At 41.6% G+C, this 19,691-nt stretch overlaps 1 protein-coding gene across 3 annotated transcripts; it reads right to left on the bottom strand.

Annotated features, from left to right (window-relative positions):
• Nucleotides 1-713: 713 nt before the first annotated feature.
• SKP1 (S-phase kinase associated protein 1) lies at nucleotides 714-18,760 on the bottom strand. Of its 3 annotated transcripts, XM_073010682.1 has the most exons (7): nucleotides 18,271-18,460; nucleotides 16,690-16,829; nucleotides 15,047-15,143; nucleotides 8,625-8,698; nucleotides 4,532-4,675; nucleotides 1,821-1,961; nucleotides 714-1,134 (listed from the first exon to the last, which is right to left on the bottom strand). In XM_073010682.1, the coding sequence occupies exons 3-7, from the start codon at nucleotides 15,141-15,143 to the stop codon at nucleotides 1,099-1,101; spliced, it is 492 nt and encodes a 163-aa protein (XP_072866783.1). In that variant the 5' UTR covers nucleotides 16,690-16,829; nucleotides 18,271-18,460; the 3' UTR covers nucleotides 714-1,098. The 3 variants fall into 3 exon arrangements, with proteins under 3 accessions (XP_072866783.1, XP_008012628.2, XP_072866784.1); XM_008014437.3 differs by lacking the exon at nucleotides 16,690-16,829 and having other exon boundaries at nucleotides 18,271-18,760; XM_073010683.1 differs by lacking the exons at nucleotides 16,690-16,829; nucleotides 18,271-18,460 and adding an exon at nucleotides 18,102-18,233.
• Nucleotides 18,761-19,691: the final 931 nt, after the last annotated feature.

The raw sequence follows: 19,691 nt of genomic DNA, 5'->3' as shown, positions 1-19,691 counted from the left end.
GAGAGATGCTGGAAACAATGACAGAGTAATGTGTTAAGAATTAAAGCACTAGCTCCAGTTAGGCATATAAATGACAATTAGAAGGGACAGAAGTTATGGTTATGTCAGCAGCCTCCAGTGAGCTAGGATATGAACTGTCTAAGTCTTTTCAAGCTAAACAAATATATATACACATTCAACCCATTTAAGTGAAGAGACACATTTAAGTCCACAAAAGCAAACTTAACTACCTACTATATAACTTACTTTTTATTGAAAGTATCTTGCATTCATGATGGATGCTTTCTGGGTTTTACCACATATTTTAATGATAAAAGTTAAATTTTTTTTACATGCAAGTAGTGTGAATAATTTTCCCCACATGGGAACACTGATTATAAAAAGATGACATCCCACATGGGTTAAGTGTCTTTTTTAATTGAAAAGCTAACAAACTGTCCAGTTACATTTCTCCCAAAAACCCACAAACTAGGTAGTAACTGAGTCTCTAGGCAATATATTTAAAACTAAGAGGATTAAAAATAAAATTAAAGAAAAAGAAAACAAGTCCTCAGATGCAATGAAGGGAGCCCTGCTACATACAGGCTAATCAATACAGTGGTACTCCTTAACGCAGGAGGCTGGAAGACATCCTAGTAACTCCACTCAGAACATTTACCTCAAGAAGCCTTTTTCCAGTTTCCAACTCATGAATAAAGAGAATATTTTGTTAATTCTATTCCAAAAAACTTTTTTGCAACTTGTTTTATTTACAATGCCAACTTTCAAAAGGTCATTAAAGTTAACTGGACAATAAACTAGGCAGAAATTGCTTTACAAAAAAGAGGGAAAGCCCAGAATGCCACGTATAGAGAACCCACAGTTCAGTTTTATTCAGAGCAAAGAAAAAAGAAACTTTCGATCATACTAGAAGAAACTCAGCCATAGGTTTGGAATCTATACTCAAACTACACATGCAATGAGGACAATATTCTGCTAATACAATTGACTCGCTGCTGCATTTGTCTACTGTTTGTCTAATATTAACAATTATAAACAGAGCAGTGCAACTAGTATTTGGAACAATCCTTACAGTGTTATAGTGTCAGGCACAACATTTCACTTCTCTTCACACCACTGGTTCTCTTTGCGTACCTAAAAGAGATGAATATAAGGAAGTACCTTAACTTGAGTATTCCTAAGACTTAAAATACTACCTACTGATTCATCAATAGCCAGTGAGTTGAGTCAGAACTGAGAACCCATGGAAAATTAGAATAACATCAGATTAAGACTTTATTTCCGGATTTCCTTTTTTTTGCCTCCCATGGTTTTTATTCTGCCCTGCTGAAATTATGAACAAAGCAAAGGCAATGGGCAATTTACTAAAGTTGACAGAGCAAATTCAGTTAATTCATTCACATAATTTCAGTCTGTAGTCATGTCAACAAAATCATTCTGATCTATTATTTCATTTCCTCCCCTCATTAAGTTACTCTACAGTACCCTAGCATACACTTCTCTATAGGGCTTGCTTTTCTGAAGTCAGATATGTATGGTCTATACAGAAAGTTGCAGGTGCCAAAACTAGTAACTGTTAATACAGTAACAAGAGCTCTTCTCATTGAAAACTAATTGTTCTTATGCTTAAAATGCAGTATCACCTAAGTGCTCAGATTCATAAAGACAGACCAGTAAGAATATGTTTAAGACACATAAAGTACATATTATCCCTGAAGTATCAAGACTACTTGATACAGTCACCTCTTTTCCTGGCATGTTATAGGCGTTAGTCCCTTTTTAAGAGCATGTGATCAAAGACAAAACTTTGTGCTACCTACCTGGGCTTCCTCCTCTTCAGTAAAGTCATTTTTGATATTGAAGGTCTTGCGAATCTCCTCAGGAGTCTTCCCCTTGATCATATTGGCAACAGTCTTGCATGTAACATCAAGCAAACCTTTGATGTCTAAGTAGTTTGCAGCCTGTAAAGAGACAGTTGTTTTCCTTCAAGTATACTTGATGTTTTAAACTAAATCCAAAGTTAATGACTGACACTCCATATCTAATAAAGCTTAAAATGCTAATTTTAAATTAAAGGGAGAATAAATCACTCGTAAGTTCTTCTGTGAAAGACTTTTATGTGACCTTCTTTGTTACACCTCTATAATGTTGCATCCCTATGCTTCCTTAACCAAACTATACTAGCTCAAATGTTAAATAACAGCCACTACTGTTGTGTATGTGTGTACACATGCACACAAATACCACATCAGGTCTTGGCAAAAATATTTGTCCACACTTAAAGAGTTCAAACATAAGCAGTTACAGCACTACACTTTATTGATCTCTTTTTAAAAAACAGGTTTTGGTTTCATTGACTTTATTGTTTACCTGTTTTCTATTTCATTGATTTCTGCCCTTTAATATTCTCATTTTTCTGTTTACTTTAATTTCATCCTTTACTAGTTTAAGGTGGAAGCTTAGATCACCGATCTGAAGCTTTTTTCCTTTCTAATAATATAGGTATTTCATTCCATCAGTTTTCTTCTAAGTAATTCTTTAGCTGCATCTCACAGATTTTTCATGTGTTTTATTTCCATTCAGCTCGAAATACTTTCTTTTCATTTCTTCTTTGACCCGTAGCTTACCTGCAAATGTGTTAGTTTAAAAGTAGTTGCAGATTTTTCCAAATATCTTTCTGTTTGTGATTTCTAATTCCATTGCAGTCAGAAGACAAACTTTGTATGACTTGAATCCTTTTACGATAGACTTTTTTTTTTTGAGACACCATCTCACTCTGTCACCCAGGCTGGAATTCAGTGGCATGATCTCGGCTTACTGCAACCTGCACCTCCAGGTTCAGCCAATTCTCTTGCCTCAGTCTCCCAAGAAGGTGGGATTACAGGTGCGTGCCTCCACACCCAGCTAATTTATTTATTTATTTTTGAGACGGGACTCTCACTGTGTCACTGGAGGGCAGTGGAGCGATCTTGGCTCACTGCAAGCTCCACCTCCCGGGTTCACGCCATTCTCCTGCTCAGCCTCCAAGTAGCTGAGACTACAGGCACCTGCCACCACGCCCAGCTAATTTTTTGTATTTTTAGTAGAGACGGGATTTCACCATGTTAGCCAAGATGGTCTCGATTTCCTGACCTCGTGATCCTCCCGCCTTGGCCTCCTAAAGTGCTGGGATTACAGGTGTGAGCCACTGTGCCCAGCCTAAAACATTATATGTAATGATAGCAGAATACATATTCAAGTGTATATTACCAAGACAGACCATGTCCTGGGCCATAAAACAAGTCTCAGCCAGGCGCAGTGGCTCACGCCTATAATCCCAACACTTGGGAGGGCGAGGCGGGTGGATCACTTGAGGCTAGGAGTTCGAGACCAGCCTGGCCAGCATGATGAAACCCCATCTCTACTAAAAATATAAAAAATTAGCTGGGTGTGATGGCTCATGCCTGTAATCTCAGCTACTCATAAGGCTAAGGCAGGAGAATCGCTTGAACCCGGGAGGTGGAGGTTGCAGTGAGCCAAAATCACACCACTGCAACCCAGCCTGTGTGACAAGAGTGAAACTCTGTCTCAAAAAAATAAATAAATAAATATATATATATATAAAATGTTTTATAAATGTCCATTAAGACAATTTGGTCAATAATGTTATATCAAGTTATCCTGATTTCTGTCTAGTTATGTTAACTGAGAGAGGTGCTGAAATCTCTATGATTGTCACTTTGTGGACTTCTTTGAGTTCTACTGGGTTTTGTTTCACTTCTTGGAAGTTCTGCTTCTAGGCAGATAAACATTTATAACTGTTATGTCTTTTTAAAAACTGATCCCCTTATCAATATGAAATAATCCTCTTTAACCCTGGTAATATTCTTTCCCTCCAAACCTATTTTAATATAGTTACTCCAGCTTTCTTTTGACTCATGTTAGTGTAGTGTATCTTCTTCCATTCTTTAAACCTAGTTTATCTATATATTTAAAGTGGGTTTCTTTTTTTTTTTTTTTTTTTTTTTGAGACGGAGTCTCGCTCTGTCGTCCAGGTTGGAGTGCAGTGACCAGATCTCATCTCACTGCAAGCTCCGCCTCCCGGGTTTACGCCATTCTCCTGCCTCAGCCTCCCGAGTAGCTGGGACTACAGGCGCCCGCCACCTCGCCCGGCTAGTTTTTTGTATTTTTTAGTAGAGACGGGGTTTCACCGTGTAGGCCAGGATGGTCTCGGTCTCCTGACCTCATGATCCGCCCATCTCGGCCTCCCAAAGTGCTGGGATTACAGGCTTGAGCCACCGCGCCCGGCCTAAAGTGAGTTTCTTATAGACAGCATAGCTAAGCTTGCTTTTCTGATCTGGTAATTTCTGCCTTTTAGCTGTGTTGAGACCATTTACATTTAGTGTGTTACTGATATGTGGATTTAAATATGGCATTACATTTGAATTTAGAGAGTATTAAAATTCAGTGTCAATGAAGTTAGCAAATTTTAAATCTATAAGAAGTGTTTAAAGGCTCTGGAATAGAGCTATCTTACACGTGAAAAACTTACCAGAATGAGTTCAAAAAGTGTTCCTTGGTCAACTTTCAGGAATTCTTGGTCCCAAACAGGGATATCGTCTGTTCGCTTTTCTTTGTTCTCATCATCTTCAGGAGGAGGAGGGTCATCCTTGTGGTGGGTGCACCACTGAATGACCTACAACAACAAAAGTTCATTCCTCTGTGGCATTTTGTCACAAGGTACTCATTCGAATCACTGCTGGGACAACTTATCCCTATACTGGAATAATAACTAGCTAGAGGTTGACTTGAGCCATTAACAGCCAAGCTTGAAAAGCAAAAATGAAGAATCTTTATAACCCTAGAAGGGAGAAGATCTTATTAGATAAAAGCAAGCCATGCTGACAGAGTACTGTACTTGACTACATTAAAAAGCTTCTATGCAAAAAGAAAAGTTAGACAGGACAATGACTGGAAGATACCTGCAGTATGTACAATGATTAGCCGAGAGAATATAAAATGTTTAAAAAATCATTATAGAGAAATGGGTTAATAATATGTACAGGCAATAAATGAAATCTAAAAGGCCAAACATAAGAACACTCAACTTTACCAGAAGCAAAACTAACACTATGGATACTTCTCTAGATTGAAAAAAATCAAGAAACTGATACTAATTGTTGGGCAACAGTGGAAAGGAAACACGAACTCTATAGAGAGTATAAATTGGTATAACCCCTTTGAAAGCTAATCCAGCACTCCTCAGTTAAAACTGAATATGTATATATATTGTAACCAGGAAATTCCAAATACCCCAGACACATGTGTAAGACTATTTGGTGTAGGAACAAAGCAGGAAAAGCCCCCAAAATTCCCTTAATAGGAGAATACTTACTTCATAAAGTTTCAGGAAGCTGATTACCTAGACTATACATACCAGCATAAAGACCAAAATCAATACTGAAAGTGTTTTCAGTTGTAGAATCTAGGCAGTGGCTACATGGGTGTCTACTGTGACAAAAATTCTTTCAATTTTTCTGTATGGTTAAAACTTTTTCATAGCAAAATATTGGAGGAATAAACAATGCTGAGAGAAAATGACAGGGTCAAGAAATTATACTGCCAGGATACAAAAAAAAAAAAAAAAAAAAGAAAAGAAAACAATTTCAATAAGGAAAAGCCAAGCAATGGGTTTTTTGTTTGTTTTTGAGACAAGGTCTCACTGTGTCACCCAGGCTGGAATGCAGTGCCCTGATCATGGCTCACTCGACTTCCTGTGCTTGAGCGATCCTCCCACCTCAGCCTCCTGAGTAGCCTGGCTCATTTTTGTATTTTGTTTCTGTAGACATAACGTTTCATCATGTTGCAAACTCCTGAACTCAAGCAATTCACCCACCTTGCCCTCCCAAAGTGCTGGGATTACAAGTATGAGCCACCGTGCCTGGCCAGCAAAAGGTTTTTGTTTTTGTTTTAATTTTGAGAGAGTTTCACTCTTGTTGCCCAGGCTGGAGTGCAATGGCGCTATCTTGGCTCACTGCAACCTCCACCTCTTGGGTTCAAGCAATTCTGCCTCGGCCTCCTGAGTAGCTGGGATTACAGGTACCTGCCACAATGCCCAGCTAATTTTTTTAAATATTTTTAGTTGGCCAGGTTGGTCTCGAACTCCTGACCTCAGATGATCCACCCGCCTTGGCCTCCCAAAGTGCTGGGATTACAGGCGTGAGCCACTGCGACCAGCTAAGGGTTTTTAATGAAATAAAATAATAGCTTCTTAAGAAGTATTCCACTTATATAAGAAAACAAATGTCAATTAATATTTGCTTATCCAGGCATTTAAAACACTCTAAACTTGGGCGCAGTGGCTCATACTTGTAATCCCAGCACTTTTGGAGGCTGAGGCAGGATGACTGCTTAAGGCCAGAAGTTCAAGACTAGCCTCCTGGGCAATATAGAGAGACCCCATCTCTACAAAAAATGATGATAATAATAATAATAGGCTGGACACTGTGGCTCACACCTGTAATCCTAGCACTTTGGGAGGCCAAGGTGGGTGACTTAGTTGAGCCCAGAAGTTCAAGACCAGCCTGGGTAACATGGTGAAACCCTGTCTCTATAAAAAATACAAAAATGAGATAGGAGTGGTTGTGCACACCAACAGTCCCAGTTACTCAGAAGGTTGAGGCAAGAGAATCACTTGAGCCCAGTAGGTTAACACTGTAGTGAGCCATGACTGTGCCACTGCACTCCAACCTGGGCAAGCGTGTGACATTCTGTCAAAAAAAAAAAAAAAAAAAAAATCACTACCACTACTAACAAAAAATAAAAATTTAAAAATAAAAAACTCTTAAAAGGATATATAAGAAACTAATGCCTAGGTTCACAATGGGTGGCGCCAGGAAGTCTCTACAAAAATAAAAAAATTAGCTGGGCATGGTAGCGGGTGCCTGTAATCCCAGCTACTCGAGAGGATGAGGCAGGAAAATCACTTGAACCCAAGAGGCAGAGGTTGCAGTAAGCTGAGATCGTGCCACTGCACTCCAGCCTGGGCGACAGAGTGAGACTCTGTCTCAGAAAAAAAAAAAGGCCAGGCGCAATGGCTCACGCCTGTAATCCCAGCACTTTGGGAGGCCAAGGCGGGCAGATCACAAGGTCAGGAATTCACTGACCAACACAGTGAAACCCCGTCTCTACTAAAAAATACAAAAATTAGCCGGGCGTGGTGGCAAGTGCCTGTAATCCCAGCTACTTGGGAGGCTGAGGCAGGAGAATTGCTTGAACCTGGAAGGTGGAGGTTGTAGTGAGCCGAAATTGTGCCACTGCTCTCCAGCCTGGGCAACAGAGTGAGATCAAAAAAAAAAAAAAAAAAAAAAAAAAAGACCAAACAAACAAAAAAATTGAGGTTGGCTGGGCATGGTGGCTCCACCTGTAATCCCAGCACTTTGGGAGGCCAAGGCAGGGAGATCACCTGAGGTCAGGAGTTGGAGACCAACCTGGCAATATGGTGAAAACCTATCTCTACTAAAAAATACAAAAATTAGCTGGCATGGTGGTGGGTGTCTGTAATCCCAGCTATTCGGGAGGCTGAGGCAGGGAGAATTACTTGAACCCAGAAGGCAGAGGCTGAAGTGAGCTGAGATCACACCACTGCACTCCAGCCTGGGCCACAGGGCGAGACTCCATCTCAAAAAAAAAAAAAAAAAAAAAAAAAAAAAAAAAAAAAAAACAACCACACAGACAAATCACCTTTCATTTTGTTATATGGAAAAAAAAAAAAAAAAAAACATAGAAATGTATAGTTTGCTACCTCAAGAATGGGGGAAAAGGCTGGGTGCGGTGGCTCACGCCTGTAATCCCAGCACTTTGGGAGGCCGAGGTGGGCAGATCACGAGGTCAAGAGATCAAAACCATCCTGGCCAACATGGTGAAACCCCGTCTCTACTAAAAATACAAAAATTAGCTGGGCGTGGTGGTGTGCACCTGTAGTCCCAGCTACTCAGGAGGCAGAGGTTGCAGTGAGCTGAGATCACGTCACTGCACTCCAACCTGGCAACAGAGCAAGACTCCAGTCTCAAAAAAAAAAGGGGGGGGGTACAGGGAGAAACACACTTACTTGTTAATACCTGTATTACAAATACTAAAAGGATAAACTGCTACCGGAAAGGGGACTGGGATAGATAAGGACAGAAATGGGAACAAAGTGTTACATATTCCTTTCTTATGACTTTAGCCATTTCAAAATTATAAATCTAAGAAAGATAGTCACAATTCAATTCCACCATGCTCTAGAAGTGGTATCTTTACAGACGACTATTTAACAATATCTACCAAAATTTAGGTATATAAGCCAACCTGTGATCCAGATATTCTACATGTAGATCATCCTTCCTAGAGAAGTGTTTGCATAGGTATACACAGTACAGATGCCCAATAAATGACAATAGTCAACTGTGGCAAGAAAGCAGATAGAACTTTTTTCTGTATATTTTAAGAACATACAAACATCACTCAAGTAAGTGTTTAAGAACATTCAAATTTAAAAGTAATTTTAAGCAGTAAATTCTAACATAGATTGTTGAATTACTTATATTAATCAATTAGTGTTATATATTAAGCAGAATAAACTTAAAACTCTTTAAAGACCTTACCTTTTTTAATATTGCTGCATTCACATTTGGTAGAGGAACTGGGTCATCATCTCCTTCATCATCCATTCCCAAATCTAAGAAAACCAGAAGAAAGTTTCTATTTCCTAATTCCATTATAATACTTATACCAACCAAGCTATGTCTCAAAACATAAGAGTCAGCCCCCATATCCATGAGTTCTACATCTGTGGATTCAACCAACCACAGATCAAACATATTAGAAAAAAAAAATGGATGGCTGTCTCTGCACTAAACATGTAGACTTGTTTCCTTGTCATTATTCCCTAAACAATACAGTATAAAAACTACTTACATAGCATTTACATTGTATTTGGTATTGTAAGTAATCTAGAGAGGATTTTAAGTATACAAGGTGATGTGCATATATTATATGGCAACACTATACTATTATAGGGACTTGAGTATTGGTGGATTTTGGTATCCACAGGGGTGTCCTAAAACCAATCCCCCATGGATACCAAGGGACGACTGTAACTTTTAAGACATGTCTGAAAGAATATAAAAAGGACTTCACTTAGAACAGCTCTCTTAGGAGCATTTAAAAATTGGTGGCTCCTAAAGATGGAGTCCATAAAACCACCCAAAACTACATAAACTTGTGTGAGTAGACAAATAAAGGAATATTACATTTAAAAAAGTTCTTAATTAGGAAGAAAAGTGATTTAGTAAGTTGGGCTTGAATGACTGGGCAGCCATCTGAAAAAATTAAAGATGGACCCTTTCCTTACCCCTTTACATCAAATTCTCCAGATGAACTGTATTTTAAAAAGTAAAATAATGAAAACTATTACAGTTAATAAAATGTCGATCTATTCAAATCTGAAACCCACAGATGTGTGTATACATACACACACTAAAAACACTAAAAATACACACAAACACACACACATACACACACAATCATGCAGCCACTGACAAAAACAAGGCAGGCAGCTCCAAACATAATGGTATGATCCCAAGATTAAAGTTTTTAAACTAGGTTAAAAAAAATTATCCGAATAAAAATAGAAATCGCTTTTTTCCAACAGGATATATGAGAAAGAGGTAATATTATGTGTAAGGAAGTTAAAGAACATCAGTTAAGGGACACAATTATGGGGCTCTCAAAAATCCAGGCAAAAGATGATAGCCTGGACAAGGTTTGTAGCTAAGGAGGTGGTAAGAGATGACCTAATTGTGTCTGCATTTTGAAAGTAGAGACAATAGAATTTGCCAACAGAAGGCAAGTAGAATGTGAAAAGAGTTAACACTAAGGTTTATGGCATGAAAAGGATGAAGTTGCCACCAATTGATAAGGGGAAGGCTGTCAGAGGAACTATTATTTTTAGGAAGAGAGGATCAAGAGCTCTAGTTTCCTAAATGTAAAATATTAGATATCCAAGGGCAGTTGTATGTTCAAGTCCAGAAATCGAGAGAAGAAATCAGAACTGTAAGTAAGTTTGGGAATTGGTGTATAGATGGTTTATAATGCTATGACACTACGATCAAGCAAATGGATGTGTATAAATATAGTGAAGAGGTCCAAAGATGAAGCCCTGAGGAACTGCAGGCTTTAAAGACAGGAAGACAGAAGGGTGTGAGGTAAGTGGAATTTTAGGAACCAAGTGAAGAGGGGAATAATCAAGCATCAAATAATGTCAACAGGTCTAGGTTAAGAACTGAAAACAGACCATGCACTTGATGACATGGGGTTCACTGAGCTTTATTTATAAGCAGTTCCAGTGGAGTGGTAAAGATGAGTAGATTCAAAAATAATTCATGTTATCTTGCATGGATGGATTCACTCATCTCCCCTCTCTTCTTCCTCCCACCAATGCCTATCCCTCATCCTATCTCAGCTTAGCGTGAAACTGTAAAATGACAATGTCTCATGTAAAGCTCTGTGTGGAACAAGTCGCTTATGTCTTTCCTGAACAAGTATGAAATCTTTTTCATCAGGTGAGAGAAAGAAGTTATAAAATGTAAAATACTTTGGTCTTGAGAACTAAGATATCAGAGGAAACATACAGAAGACCAGCTTGTTTAGATCCAAATGTAATTTGGAATGAGGCTTAACTCACACTAAAAACAAGGCTTTTCGCCAGGCATGGTGCCTCACGCATGTAATCCCAGTACTTTGGGAGGCCAAGGTGGGTGGATCACCTGAAGTCAGGAGTTCGAGACCAGCCTGGCTAACATGGTGAAATCCCATTTCTACTAAAAATACAAACAAATTGGCCAGGCGTGGTGGCTCATGCCTGTAATCTCAGCACTTTGGGAGACAGAGGCAGGCAGATCACGAGGTCAGGAGTTCGAGACCAGCCTGACCAACACGGTGAAACCCCATCTCTACTAAAAATACAAAAAACTAGCCGGGTGTGGTGCTGCACGCCTGTAGTCCCAGCTACTCAGGAGGCTGAGGCAGAAGAATCACTTGAACCCAGGAGGCGGAGGTTGCAGTGAGCCGAGATTGTGCCATTGCACTCTAGCCTGGGTGACAGAGTGAGACTCCGTCTCAAAAAAAAAAAACAACAAAAAAAACTGGGCATGGTGGCATGTGCCTGTAATCCCAGCTACTTGGGAGGCTGAGTCAGCAGAACTGCTCAAACCCATGAGGCAGAGATTGCAGTGAGCCGCGACTGTGCCATTGCACTACAGCCTGGGCAACAAGAGTGAAACTCCATCTCAAAAATAAATAATAAAAAAAAAATAAGGCTTTTATGACTGTAAAGGATCGTAAAGCTTATTTTTTATTTTTTGTAAAGACAGGGTCTTGCTATGTTGTCCAGCTGGTTTTGAACTCCTGGGCTCAAGCAATCCTCTTTAAATCCTCCAGCATTCAAACTAAGGATGTACAGTATTTTTTGCTTTCAGACTAAAAGCACAAGTAGCAACAGTCATTCCTTTAAGCTATTCAGTTTCATGGACTTCTGAAAGATATCTGTATCCTGATACTGTACCCTGGACCTGAACTAATCATCCAATCCACATGTAAATGTGCCAGGAGTCTCACTTCTGATTGTCCTGTGGATTAAAAGGTTTTATTTTTGTTTTCTAAGTCACATAAAACCCATAACCAGAGATACTGCAGATGGAAAACAAGAAAAGCAGTAAGTTGCCAAATTCAAAAGACTCCAGTCCTCAAGAGGCTAGAATCTTATGTAAGCCATTGGTACTTAAGATAAAACCATTCACTTGATTCCCAAAGGCAATGGAGTAAAAGAATAATTTAATTGTTGCTAACTGCCTATCAGTCCACTTACTTCAGTGATCAAAGTCGGCATGGTAAGTCTTCAAGATGCCCTACGTTTTTAAACTTGGCAAATGCTTCTTTGAAGCAGCACAGGACAGATTAGTGTGTCAGGCACCAAGATAAAATAACCCTTTCAATGCCAAAGTATTCAGGCAGCAATTCAGGTATCAGTTTCTACATCTTCTGGATAAAACCTTACTCACCTGGCCTTTTAGGGACACTTGGATTACTTTCACTTTTTTTTAGTGAGCATAACATACTTCTTCATTCAATAGGTACTTGATGAACAGTGACCGTGGGATGTACCAAGCAGTTTACAACTTAGTAGAAGTTATCAAGTTACCAGAATACAGGACTTTAAGGGCCACCATGATTGGTACCAGTTACTAAAGAGAATTCTAAGCTTTTATCAGAAAACAGATGTCACCCACTTAAAAAACAAAACGGAAGACACATCTCTGTAATTCAGCTTCTGCCTCTACCACACCTAAGCATCTGCAGCCAGAAGTCCTCTAACTTATTAACTATGAAATTCTAAGGACCAGTCTACAGTATATAAATCTGGCAATCACTCTAGTCACCCAGAAATATTCCCTTTTCCCTTAACTTACACAAATCCTACTTTACTAATTCTCTACTACTGACTTCTATACACTTTAGCACCCCAGCTCCAACATCATCATCTTCCAGAGTTAAACTCCCATAACCCAATATATAAAACAAGTCTCCTTATCTCTAGCAGTCTAACTCTGGGGCCAATATTCACAAACTCAATCACCTAGTAGACTGCTACATAGATCTTCTGAAGGAATCTCAAACATGGTTTAAGCTTAAAGTCTTTTCTTCTCCATTCCTCTCAAACCCATTTTCAGCTCTACCAACTACAGTATCGCAATTCCATCCCACCCCAACTGAAAACCTTATTTTTACTTTCCCTAGCATACCCTGTCTACTTTACTTCAGAATGATCTCCCAAAACATCCTAATTTTACTGGATTTAAATCTCACCTCGGCTGGGCTTAATGGCTCACGCCTGTAATTCCAACATATTGGGAGGCTGAGGTGGGAGGATCACCTGAGGTCAGGAGTTTGAGATCAGCCTAACATGGAGAAACCTCATCTCTACTAAAAATACAAAATGAGCTGGGCATGGTGGCACATGCCTGTAATCCCAGCTACCTAGGAGGCTGAGGCAGAAGAAGTGCTTGAACCCCAGAGGCAGAGGTGGCAGTGAGCTGAGATCGCACCACTGCACACCAGGCTGGGCAACAAGAGCAAAACTCAGCCTCAAAAAAATAAATAAATAGAAGAAATATCCTCACCAGTACTACATACTGCAATCTCTTCAAGACTGAAGCATAACACTAGCCAAGATGTTCCACGGCGCCACTTGGCACGCAACTTTATTAATGCGCTAATTACACCATGTGACAAGTTTGCCTTATTTGTGTCTGGCTTCCCTCCTAGTTTATAAGTTCTTCAAGGGCAAAGGCCATGTCTCACTTACCTTCTTTTCACCAGCACCAATGTTGGCATATAACCCTTCTCTTCGTTTAAGTATTTATAAGCCACTGATCTTCCCTAGATAAAAAACCTCTGACATTTAAGTACTAAAGAACACTCAATACTACTGAGTTTTTTTCATCAATTCCAGACACTGATTTGTATCACCCCACTGGTAATACTTAAAAGAGATCTACATTAACTAGTGAATTTCAAGAACTGTTTTCTAACTCACTTCCTTATGCTGCATATATACTTTGTAGCAGTTTCAGGGGAATGACAAAATGGACAAAAGAGAAAGCTTGTTTTAAAAAAAAAAAAAAAATTCTGCCTGGCACAGTGGCTCATGCCTGTAATGTGGCTCTTTCCAGTACTTTGGGGTGCTGAGGTGGGAGGATGGCTTGAGTCAAAAAGTGTGAGAATAGCCAGGGTAACATTTAGGCTGGGTATGGTGGTTCACGCCTGTAATCCCAGCACTTTGGGAGGCTCAGGCGGGCAGATCATGAGGTCACAAGTTCAAGACCAGCCTGACCAACATGGTGAAACCCTGTCTCTACTAAAAATACAAAAATTAGCCAGGCATGGTGGCGTGCACCTGTAATCCCAGCTACTTGGGAGGCTAAGGCAGGAGAATCACTTGAACCCGGAAGGCAGAGGTTGCAGTGAGCTGAGATCATGCCACTTGTACTCCAGCCTGGGCAACAGAGCAAGACTCCGTCTCAAAAAAAAAAAAAAAAATTAAAAACTCAGCTGGGGCTGGGCACGGTGGCTCACGCCTGTGATCCCAACACTTTGGGAGGCCAAGGCGGGCGGATGACCTGAGATTGGGAGTTCGACACCAGCCTGACCAACATGGAGAAACCTCGTCTCTAAAAAAAATACAAAATTAGCTGGGCTTGCTGGTGCAAGCCTCTAATTCCAGCTATTCGGGAGGCTGAGGCAGGAGAATCGCTTGAACCAGGGAGACAGAGGTTACAGTGAGTCAAGATTACACCATCGCACTTCAGGCTAGGCAACAAGAGCAAAAATCTGTCTCAAAAAAAATCAGCTGGATGTGGTGGCATGAGCCTGTAGTCCCAGTTATTCAGGAGGCTGAGGTGAGAGGATTGCTTGAGCCCAGAAGGTTGAGGCTGCAGTAAGCCGTGACTGCACCACTGCACTCCAGCCTGGGCAAGAGTGAGACTCCGTCTCAAATGAATGAATGAATGAATGAATGAATGAATAAATAAATAAATAAATAAATAAATAAATAAAATCTACACAGCAATCCACAGAGCTCACTCCCTCCACTGAAATAAGGTGTTCTATTCAGCTACCATTATAGGACGGTATCTCTTTTCCAAAGACTTTAATTTCTGTCACTGGAACTTATGAATCCAAATTTACTTGAACAGAAATTAACCATTGCCTAAGGCTTGGCAATCACTTCAATGTTTATTACCTTATGATTTTATCCATTTAATTACAGAACAACCCTCACTAATTAAGACAATGCAGAAAGGATGACTTGTATCAAAAAAATGTAAGTTATAAAGAAAAAAATGTAAACTTTACCTCTTTATACTCTCAAGCACCTTATGACAGCCTGCTGCTCATATAAACTTGACATTCACAAATTATCTCAAATTACACATTTCTCCCCACCCAGGTTTTCCAATGAACTTACCTTCCAACATGGTCTTAATAGTCACAGATTGTTTGGCAATTTCCACATCAACTTCAAATATCTCTCCATCAGAACTCTGCAACTTAATTGAAGGCATCTAAAAACAAGTACATTAGATGTAAAATTTGAGAGAGAGTTCTACATGATATTTCATCAACTACAGTCCGTCAGAAGGCTATAACTTATTGACCACAAAGTTCTAAGGACCTACAATACATAATCCTGTAAAACACTGTTGAAAGTAGTTATTCACAGGTTAGCCTGCAAGTATTTCTATTAACTTTTTTCAAAGTATAACTACTAGGAACAGAAGCTTTTAAGGCCTGCCCTACTGAACTCACTATTGGTATAAGTTTAATAAAACATACATATTTGTATTTGCTTTCTTCCTGCCTTTCGTCTCCCAATGAATACTGGACTACTCCATTTGAGCAGTTAACTGCCACAATTAACTACATGCAAACCTAAGGAAGGTCAGTCCAAAATAAACAAGGCTACCAAATAAGACAGAAATTTTCCCCACAGTGAGACCTACCTGTGAATATGAGTTCAGATCCAGAGAGTAAATCAGAATATGCTGATTTATGTCTGAGGCAATGCAAGACCATATACACGAGAATAAAATGATTTAAAGATAAGCAGATGTGAGTACAATTCCCTAAATCTAGTAAGAAGCTTCATTTCAGAGCGCTTTTTATCTTTCAGTACTGACTGTCCAGCTGACCAACTTTGAGATCTCTTGTCAAGAGCTCCATAATAATGACCTATTACTTGCTCTGAAAATGCATTTATTAACTCAGATTAATTATGAGTCACTAGGAAAAAGATAATCTTACATAAAAAGTTAGGCAATTAGGCCGGGCACGGTGGCTCACGCCTATAATCCGAGCACTTCGGGAGGCCGAGGCAGGTGGATCACGAGGTCAGGAGATCGAGACCATCCTGGCTAACATGGTGAAACCCCATCTCTACCAAAAATACAAAAAATTAGCCGGGCGTGGTGGCGGGCGCCTGTAGTCCCAGCTACTTGGGAGACTGAGGCAGGAGAATGGCATGAACCCAGGAGGCAGAGCTTGCAGTGAGCCGAGACCGCGCCGCTGTACTCCAGCCTGGGTGGCAGAGTGAGACTCCGTGTCAAAAAAAAAAAGTTAAGCAATTAATTTCAAAGGACTTGAGTTCTGGCCCAAAAAAAAAAAGGAATTTAAAATTAAAAGTCCAACAATTTCTTACCATCTTCAAATTCTTTTTTTAAAAAAGAAAATATACATAAAAGAAAAACAACAAAAAGAGTAGCAATACCTGGTACAGATTAATTCAAGGCCTCTTAAAATTCACATACAACTTTTAAAAGGCCCATACTTCTCAAGTATTCATAATCCAATGACGTCACTATTAACTTACGGTACCTCTGAAGTTTTCTAGGTGTGTTGTATTAAAAATCGCATATATTTTCACAAAAGTGTATCATTTGGCATTTAAAACATGCATCACACCCATTTTATGTTCAAAGACTTATGACCCGGTTAAAATATTCATTCAGCTTCTCTGAGACAATTGTCCCCAACCCCAAAGCAAACAGGTTCTTAGGCAAAGGAAGCAAAAAAGTAAAGCGTGTTTTAAAACCAGCCACTGAAATATCCTACTCTCACTCATCCATGGTTGGAGAGAATCAGATTTCACTTTGCAATTCACAAACATGTCTGCTTCTCCATGTTGCTTAGCGCTTGCCAGTAATGCCGTTGTCCCTGCTCAATGAAGAAGGACCCAGAGTAGAGGACCCTTCCTGTGACAAGAAAACAACAAAAGGTATCTCCAAAAGAAAATATTTTAACGTGAATCCAATTTTTAATTATAAAACATTTAAACATGTAATTTTTATATCAGATAGTACTGAAATGAACAGTGCAGAATCACAAGTCTAACAATGCAGTTGATAAAATTACTCTAAAAGCAAGACGACCGTTTCATATTTCTTTCAAATAACTCAAGTGCTTAGTCATAGTCAAATTCGTGGATTGGGTTACTCTTAAGGGAGTTGAGATCTTACTAAATAGCAGGTAGGTAATCGGTTAAATCTGTAATTCGATGCACTTGGTAATACTAAACAAAAAGATAAGTTTTAGTGTTACAGTAGAATAAAGTGCAAAATTTTTAAGTAATAATGGATGAAATTTTGATGTGAAATGTTTTCAAAACAATTCCATTCTAAAGAAAGAGGCCTAAAGGCTCCTGCACTTGTAAATAATTCTCCATGGCCAGCATAAAGTGGGTTCTATCACATCATAAAGGGAAAAAACCCTGCGTTTTAAGTGACCCGAAATTCTGACACTGCTTTTTAGACTGCACAGTGGAGGAGACTGGATTGTTCTATGACACAGATACATTCTATTGTGACGCTCTAATGGAAAAATGCATGTTCCTAAAACCCAAACGTGAAGTTCCCATTAAAAGTGACCCAAAGCAGCTGGACATCCTATTTCTTTAAAAGCCAGACACCTCGAGTTAAGTTATACACAGCTAAGGCTCTTACAAGTCACACCACTCTGAAGATGGTATCTGCTATCACAATAGTTATTTCAACGACTCCAAGTCATAGCAAAACAACGCGAAGAAATATTTAGAAGGAACAGGCGGCTATGTGCAGAAACTCGGCGCCCGCACACAGTTAGCCAGGACCGACGGGTAGCTAGTGACGCCAGACACGGGGGAGAAAGGATGGCAGCCAAGAACCGGGCGGCCTCAGACCACCACCGCAGCTCTCCCTCCCGACCACAACAAAAGCCAGACACCGACACTCGCCCATGCTCACGACAGCCAAGGGACCCCCATTCACAACCCCGCCGCCACCCCTGCCCTGGTCCCCGGGACAGCAGCCTTAAGGCCAAGAGAGGCCCCCAGCCATAGCCTGGGCCTTGCAGCCGAGCCTGCGCCGGCTGACGCTCGGCCGGTGCAGAGAAAGCCCAGCCCGGGGTTCGGCTCACACTTATGGAGCGCTGTGAGGACGCGCGGCCAGAGCAGGCCTCGCTGAATCGGGGGCGGAGAGGGTGAACGAGACCTGATGGTGTCTCCCGAAGAACGGGGTCGACAACACGATCCACCGGGCCCGAAAGAAGGCCAGGCCCAGTCACCGCCCGCCGCGGGCAGGCCCAAACCGCAGCAGTGAGGCCAGCCTGCATGCAATCCGGGCGCCACGACCCTTTCCAGCTCAGTGGGCGGCTACTCACGGTGTTCGGTGTTAAGGAGACTGCCGGCGGGAGGCTGACGAGAGCTAGGAGACGTCAGCGAAGGAACAGAGAAGCGAAGGACGAAGACACTACAGCTTCTCGGCGCGGCGCGGCGTCTGCTTTATAGGAGAGGGCGCAGGCGCCGAGGACCCCGGGGCGCGCGGCGTCACACAGCGGCTGGGCTGGCCGCCGAGATCGCCTGACGGCAGGCCGAAGACGGCTGGGCGGGCCCAGGCCGGGAGGCGACGAGGAGCTCCCGGGGCGGCTGGCCGGGGGGTCGGGGAACGGGAGAGCTTTCGCTTTTCCCTAGCTCTGAAAGCGCCGCACTCTCTCATCAACTGGGTGCCGAACCCTGTCTGGCCTAGAAAGGTCTTTCAGGCAGGGGCGCCCTAAGCCGAGTAAAATACCCCAGCTAAAAGGCCTGGAGAAAACAAAACGGGGCGTGTGTGCGCCTATGTGTGTGTTCCTGGGAACAACAGAACGGGGCGCGCGCGCGCGCGCGTGTGTGTGTGTGTGTGTGTGTTCATTCCTGGGAGGGGCTGCGTGTGTGTGTACGCGCGTGTGTTCATTCCTGAGGTGTATATGTGTGTGCGCGCGAGTGTGTGTGTGTTCATTCCTGGGGTGGAGATGGGGGGACGCTTGTGTGTGTGTGTTTTACTACTGAACTGATACAGCTTGTCCAGCCTCCATTCTCCACAGTAACCCTCCGAGGTGAAATAGTGTTAGCCTTTTCGCCTCTGCAGTGAGGGAACAGGTTCGGAACGGTTAAGTGGCAGAGCCAGGATTTGAACATTACTCCACAGTTAGGTGCCGTTAGCCCTTATTTCCTACTATTGACTTCTAAAGAGGCTTCCGTGCCAAAAATAGCCATCGTCGTAGGGAAACCCCAAGTCTAGAGAGATGGCCTCCATCTAGCAGTAGGTACCCATTCCTTAACTAAACATGCTCTGAGCCCGACAAGCGAGGCGTGGTGCTGGGGATTCGGCAGTGAACCAGGCAGCCAGGACCCAGCCTGGACAGAACTCTTGTCTGGGGTGCTCCCAGGAAGGCTGTGATGAGGTCGATGGAATGAAGCCAGCAGTAAAGGAACGGGAGTAGTCTGAAAGCCCCACCCCGCTCTGCTCGGGAACATTATTCTCCCTGTCCTAGGAGACTGGGCGCCGGGCTCGCCTAGCCAACAGGCACGTGATGGTATCCCTGACACAGGAAGACAAAAGATACTTCCACACAGGGCCCCCTGAAGAAACCGGAGACGTACAGTGCCTCTGGGATGGGACTGGGCAGGAATGCCAAGCAGCTTCTTGAGTTACCAGGTCTTTGTCTACAAGCTGTGGTATCCAGTGTCTGCCAGGTGCCACAGCTGATGACAGAAGATGAAACGCCTGCAGCTCTCAGATATTTTCTCAGCAGCACAGCCCTGC

Source organism: Chlorocebus sabaeus, chromosome 23 (assembly GCF_047675955.1).
Source record: "Chlorocebus sabaeus isolate Y175 chromosome 23, mChlSab1.0.hap1, whole genome shotgun sequence".
NCBI classification, from domain to species: Eukaryota; Metazoa; Chordata; class Mammalia; order Primates; family Cercopithecidae; genus Chlorocebus; species Chlorocebus sabaeus.
The sequence above is the reverse complement of the archived record's forward strand: the minus strand, read 5'-3'. Positions and strand labels throughout refer to the sequence as shown.

Excerpts from the sequence above, each read along its gene's own strand:
- SKP1 (XM_008014437.3), bottom strand. The coding sequence starts at position 15,143 with ATGCCTTCAATTAAGTTGCAGAGTTCTGATGGAGAGATATTTGAAGTT. Across the intron at positions 1,962-4,531 it reads CACTTTTTGAACTCATTCTG|GCTGCAAACTACTTAGACAT; the intron begins GTAAGTTTTTCA and ends GTCTCTTTACAG. Across the intron at positions 1,135-1,820 it reads CTGAAGAGGAGGAAGCCCAG|GTACGCAAAGAGAACCAGTG; the intron begins GTAGGTAGCACA and ends CATCTCTTTTAG.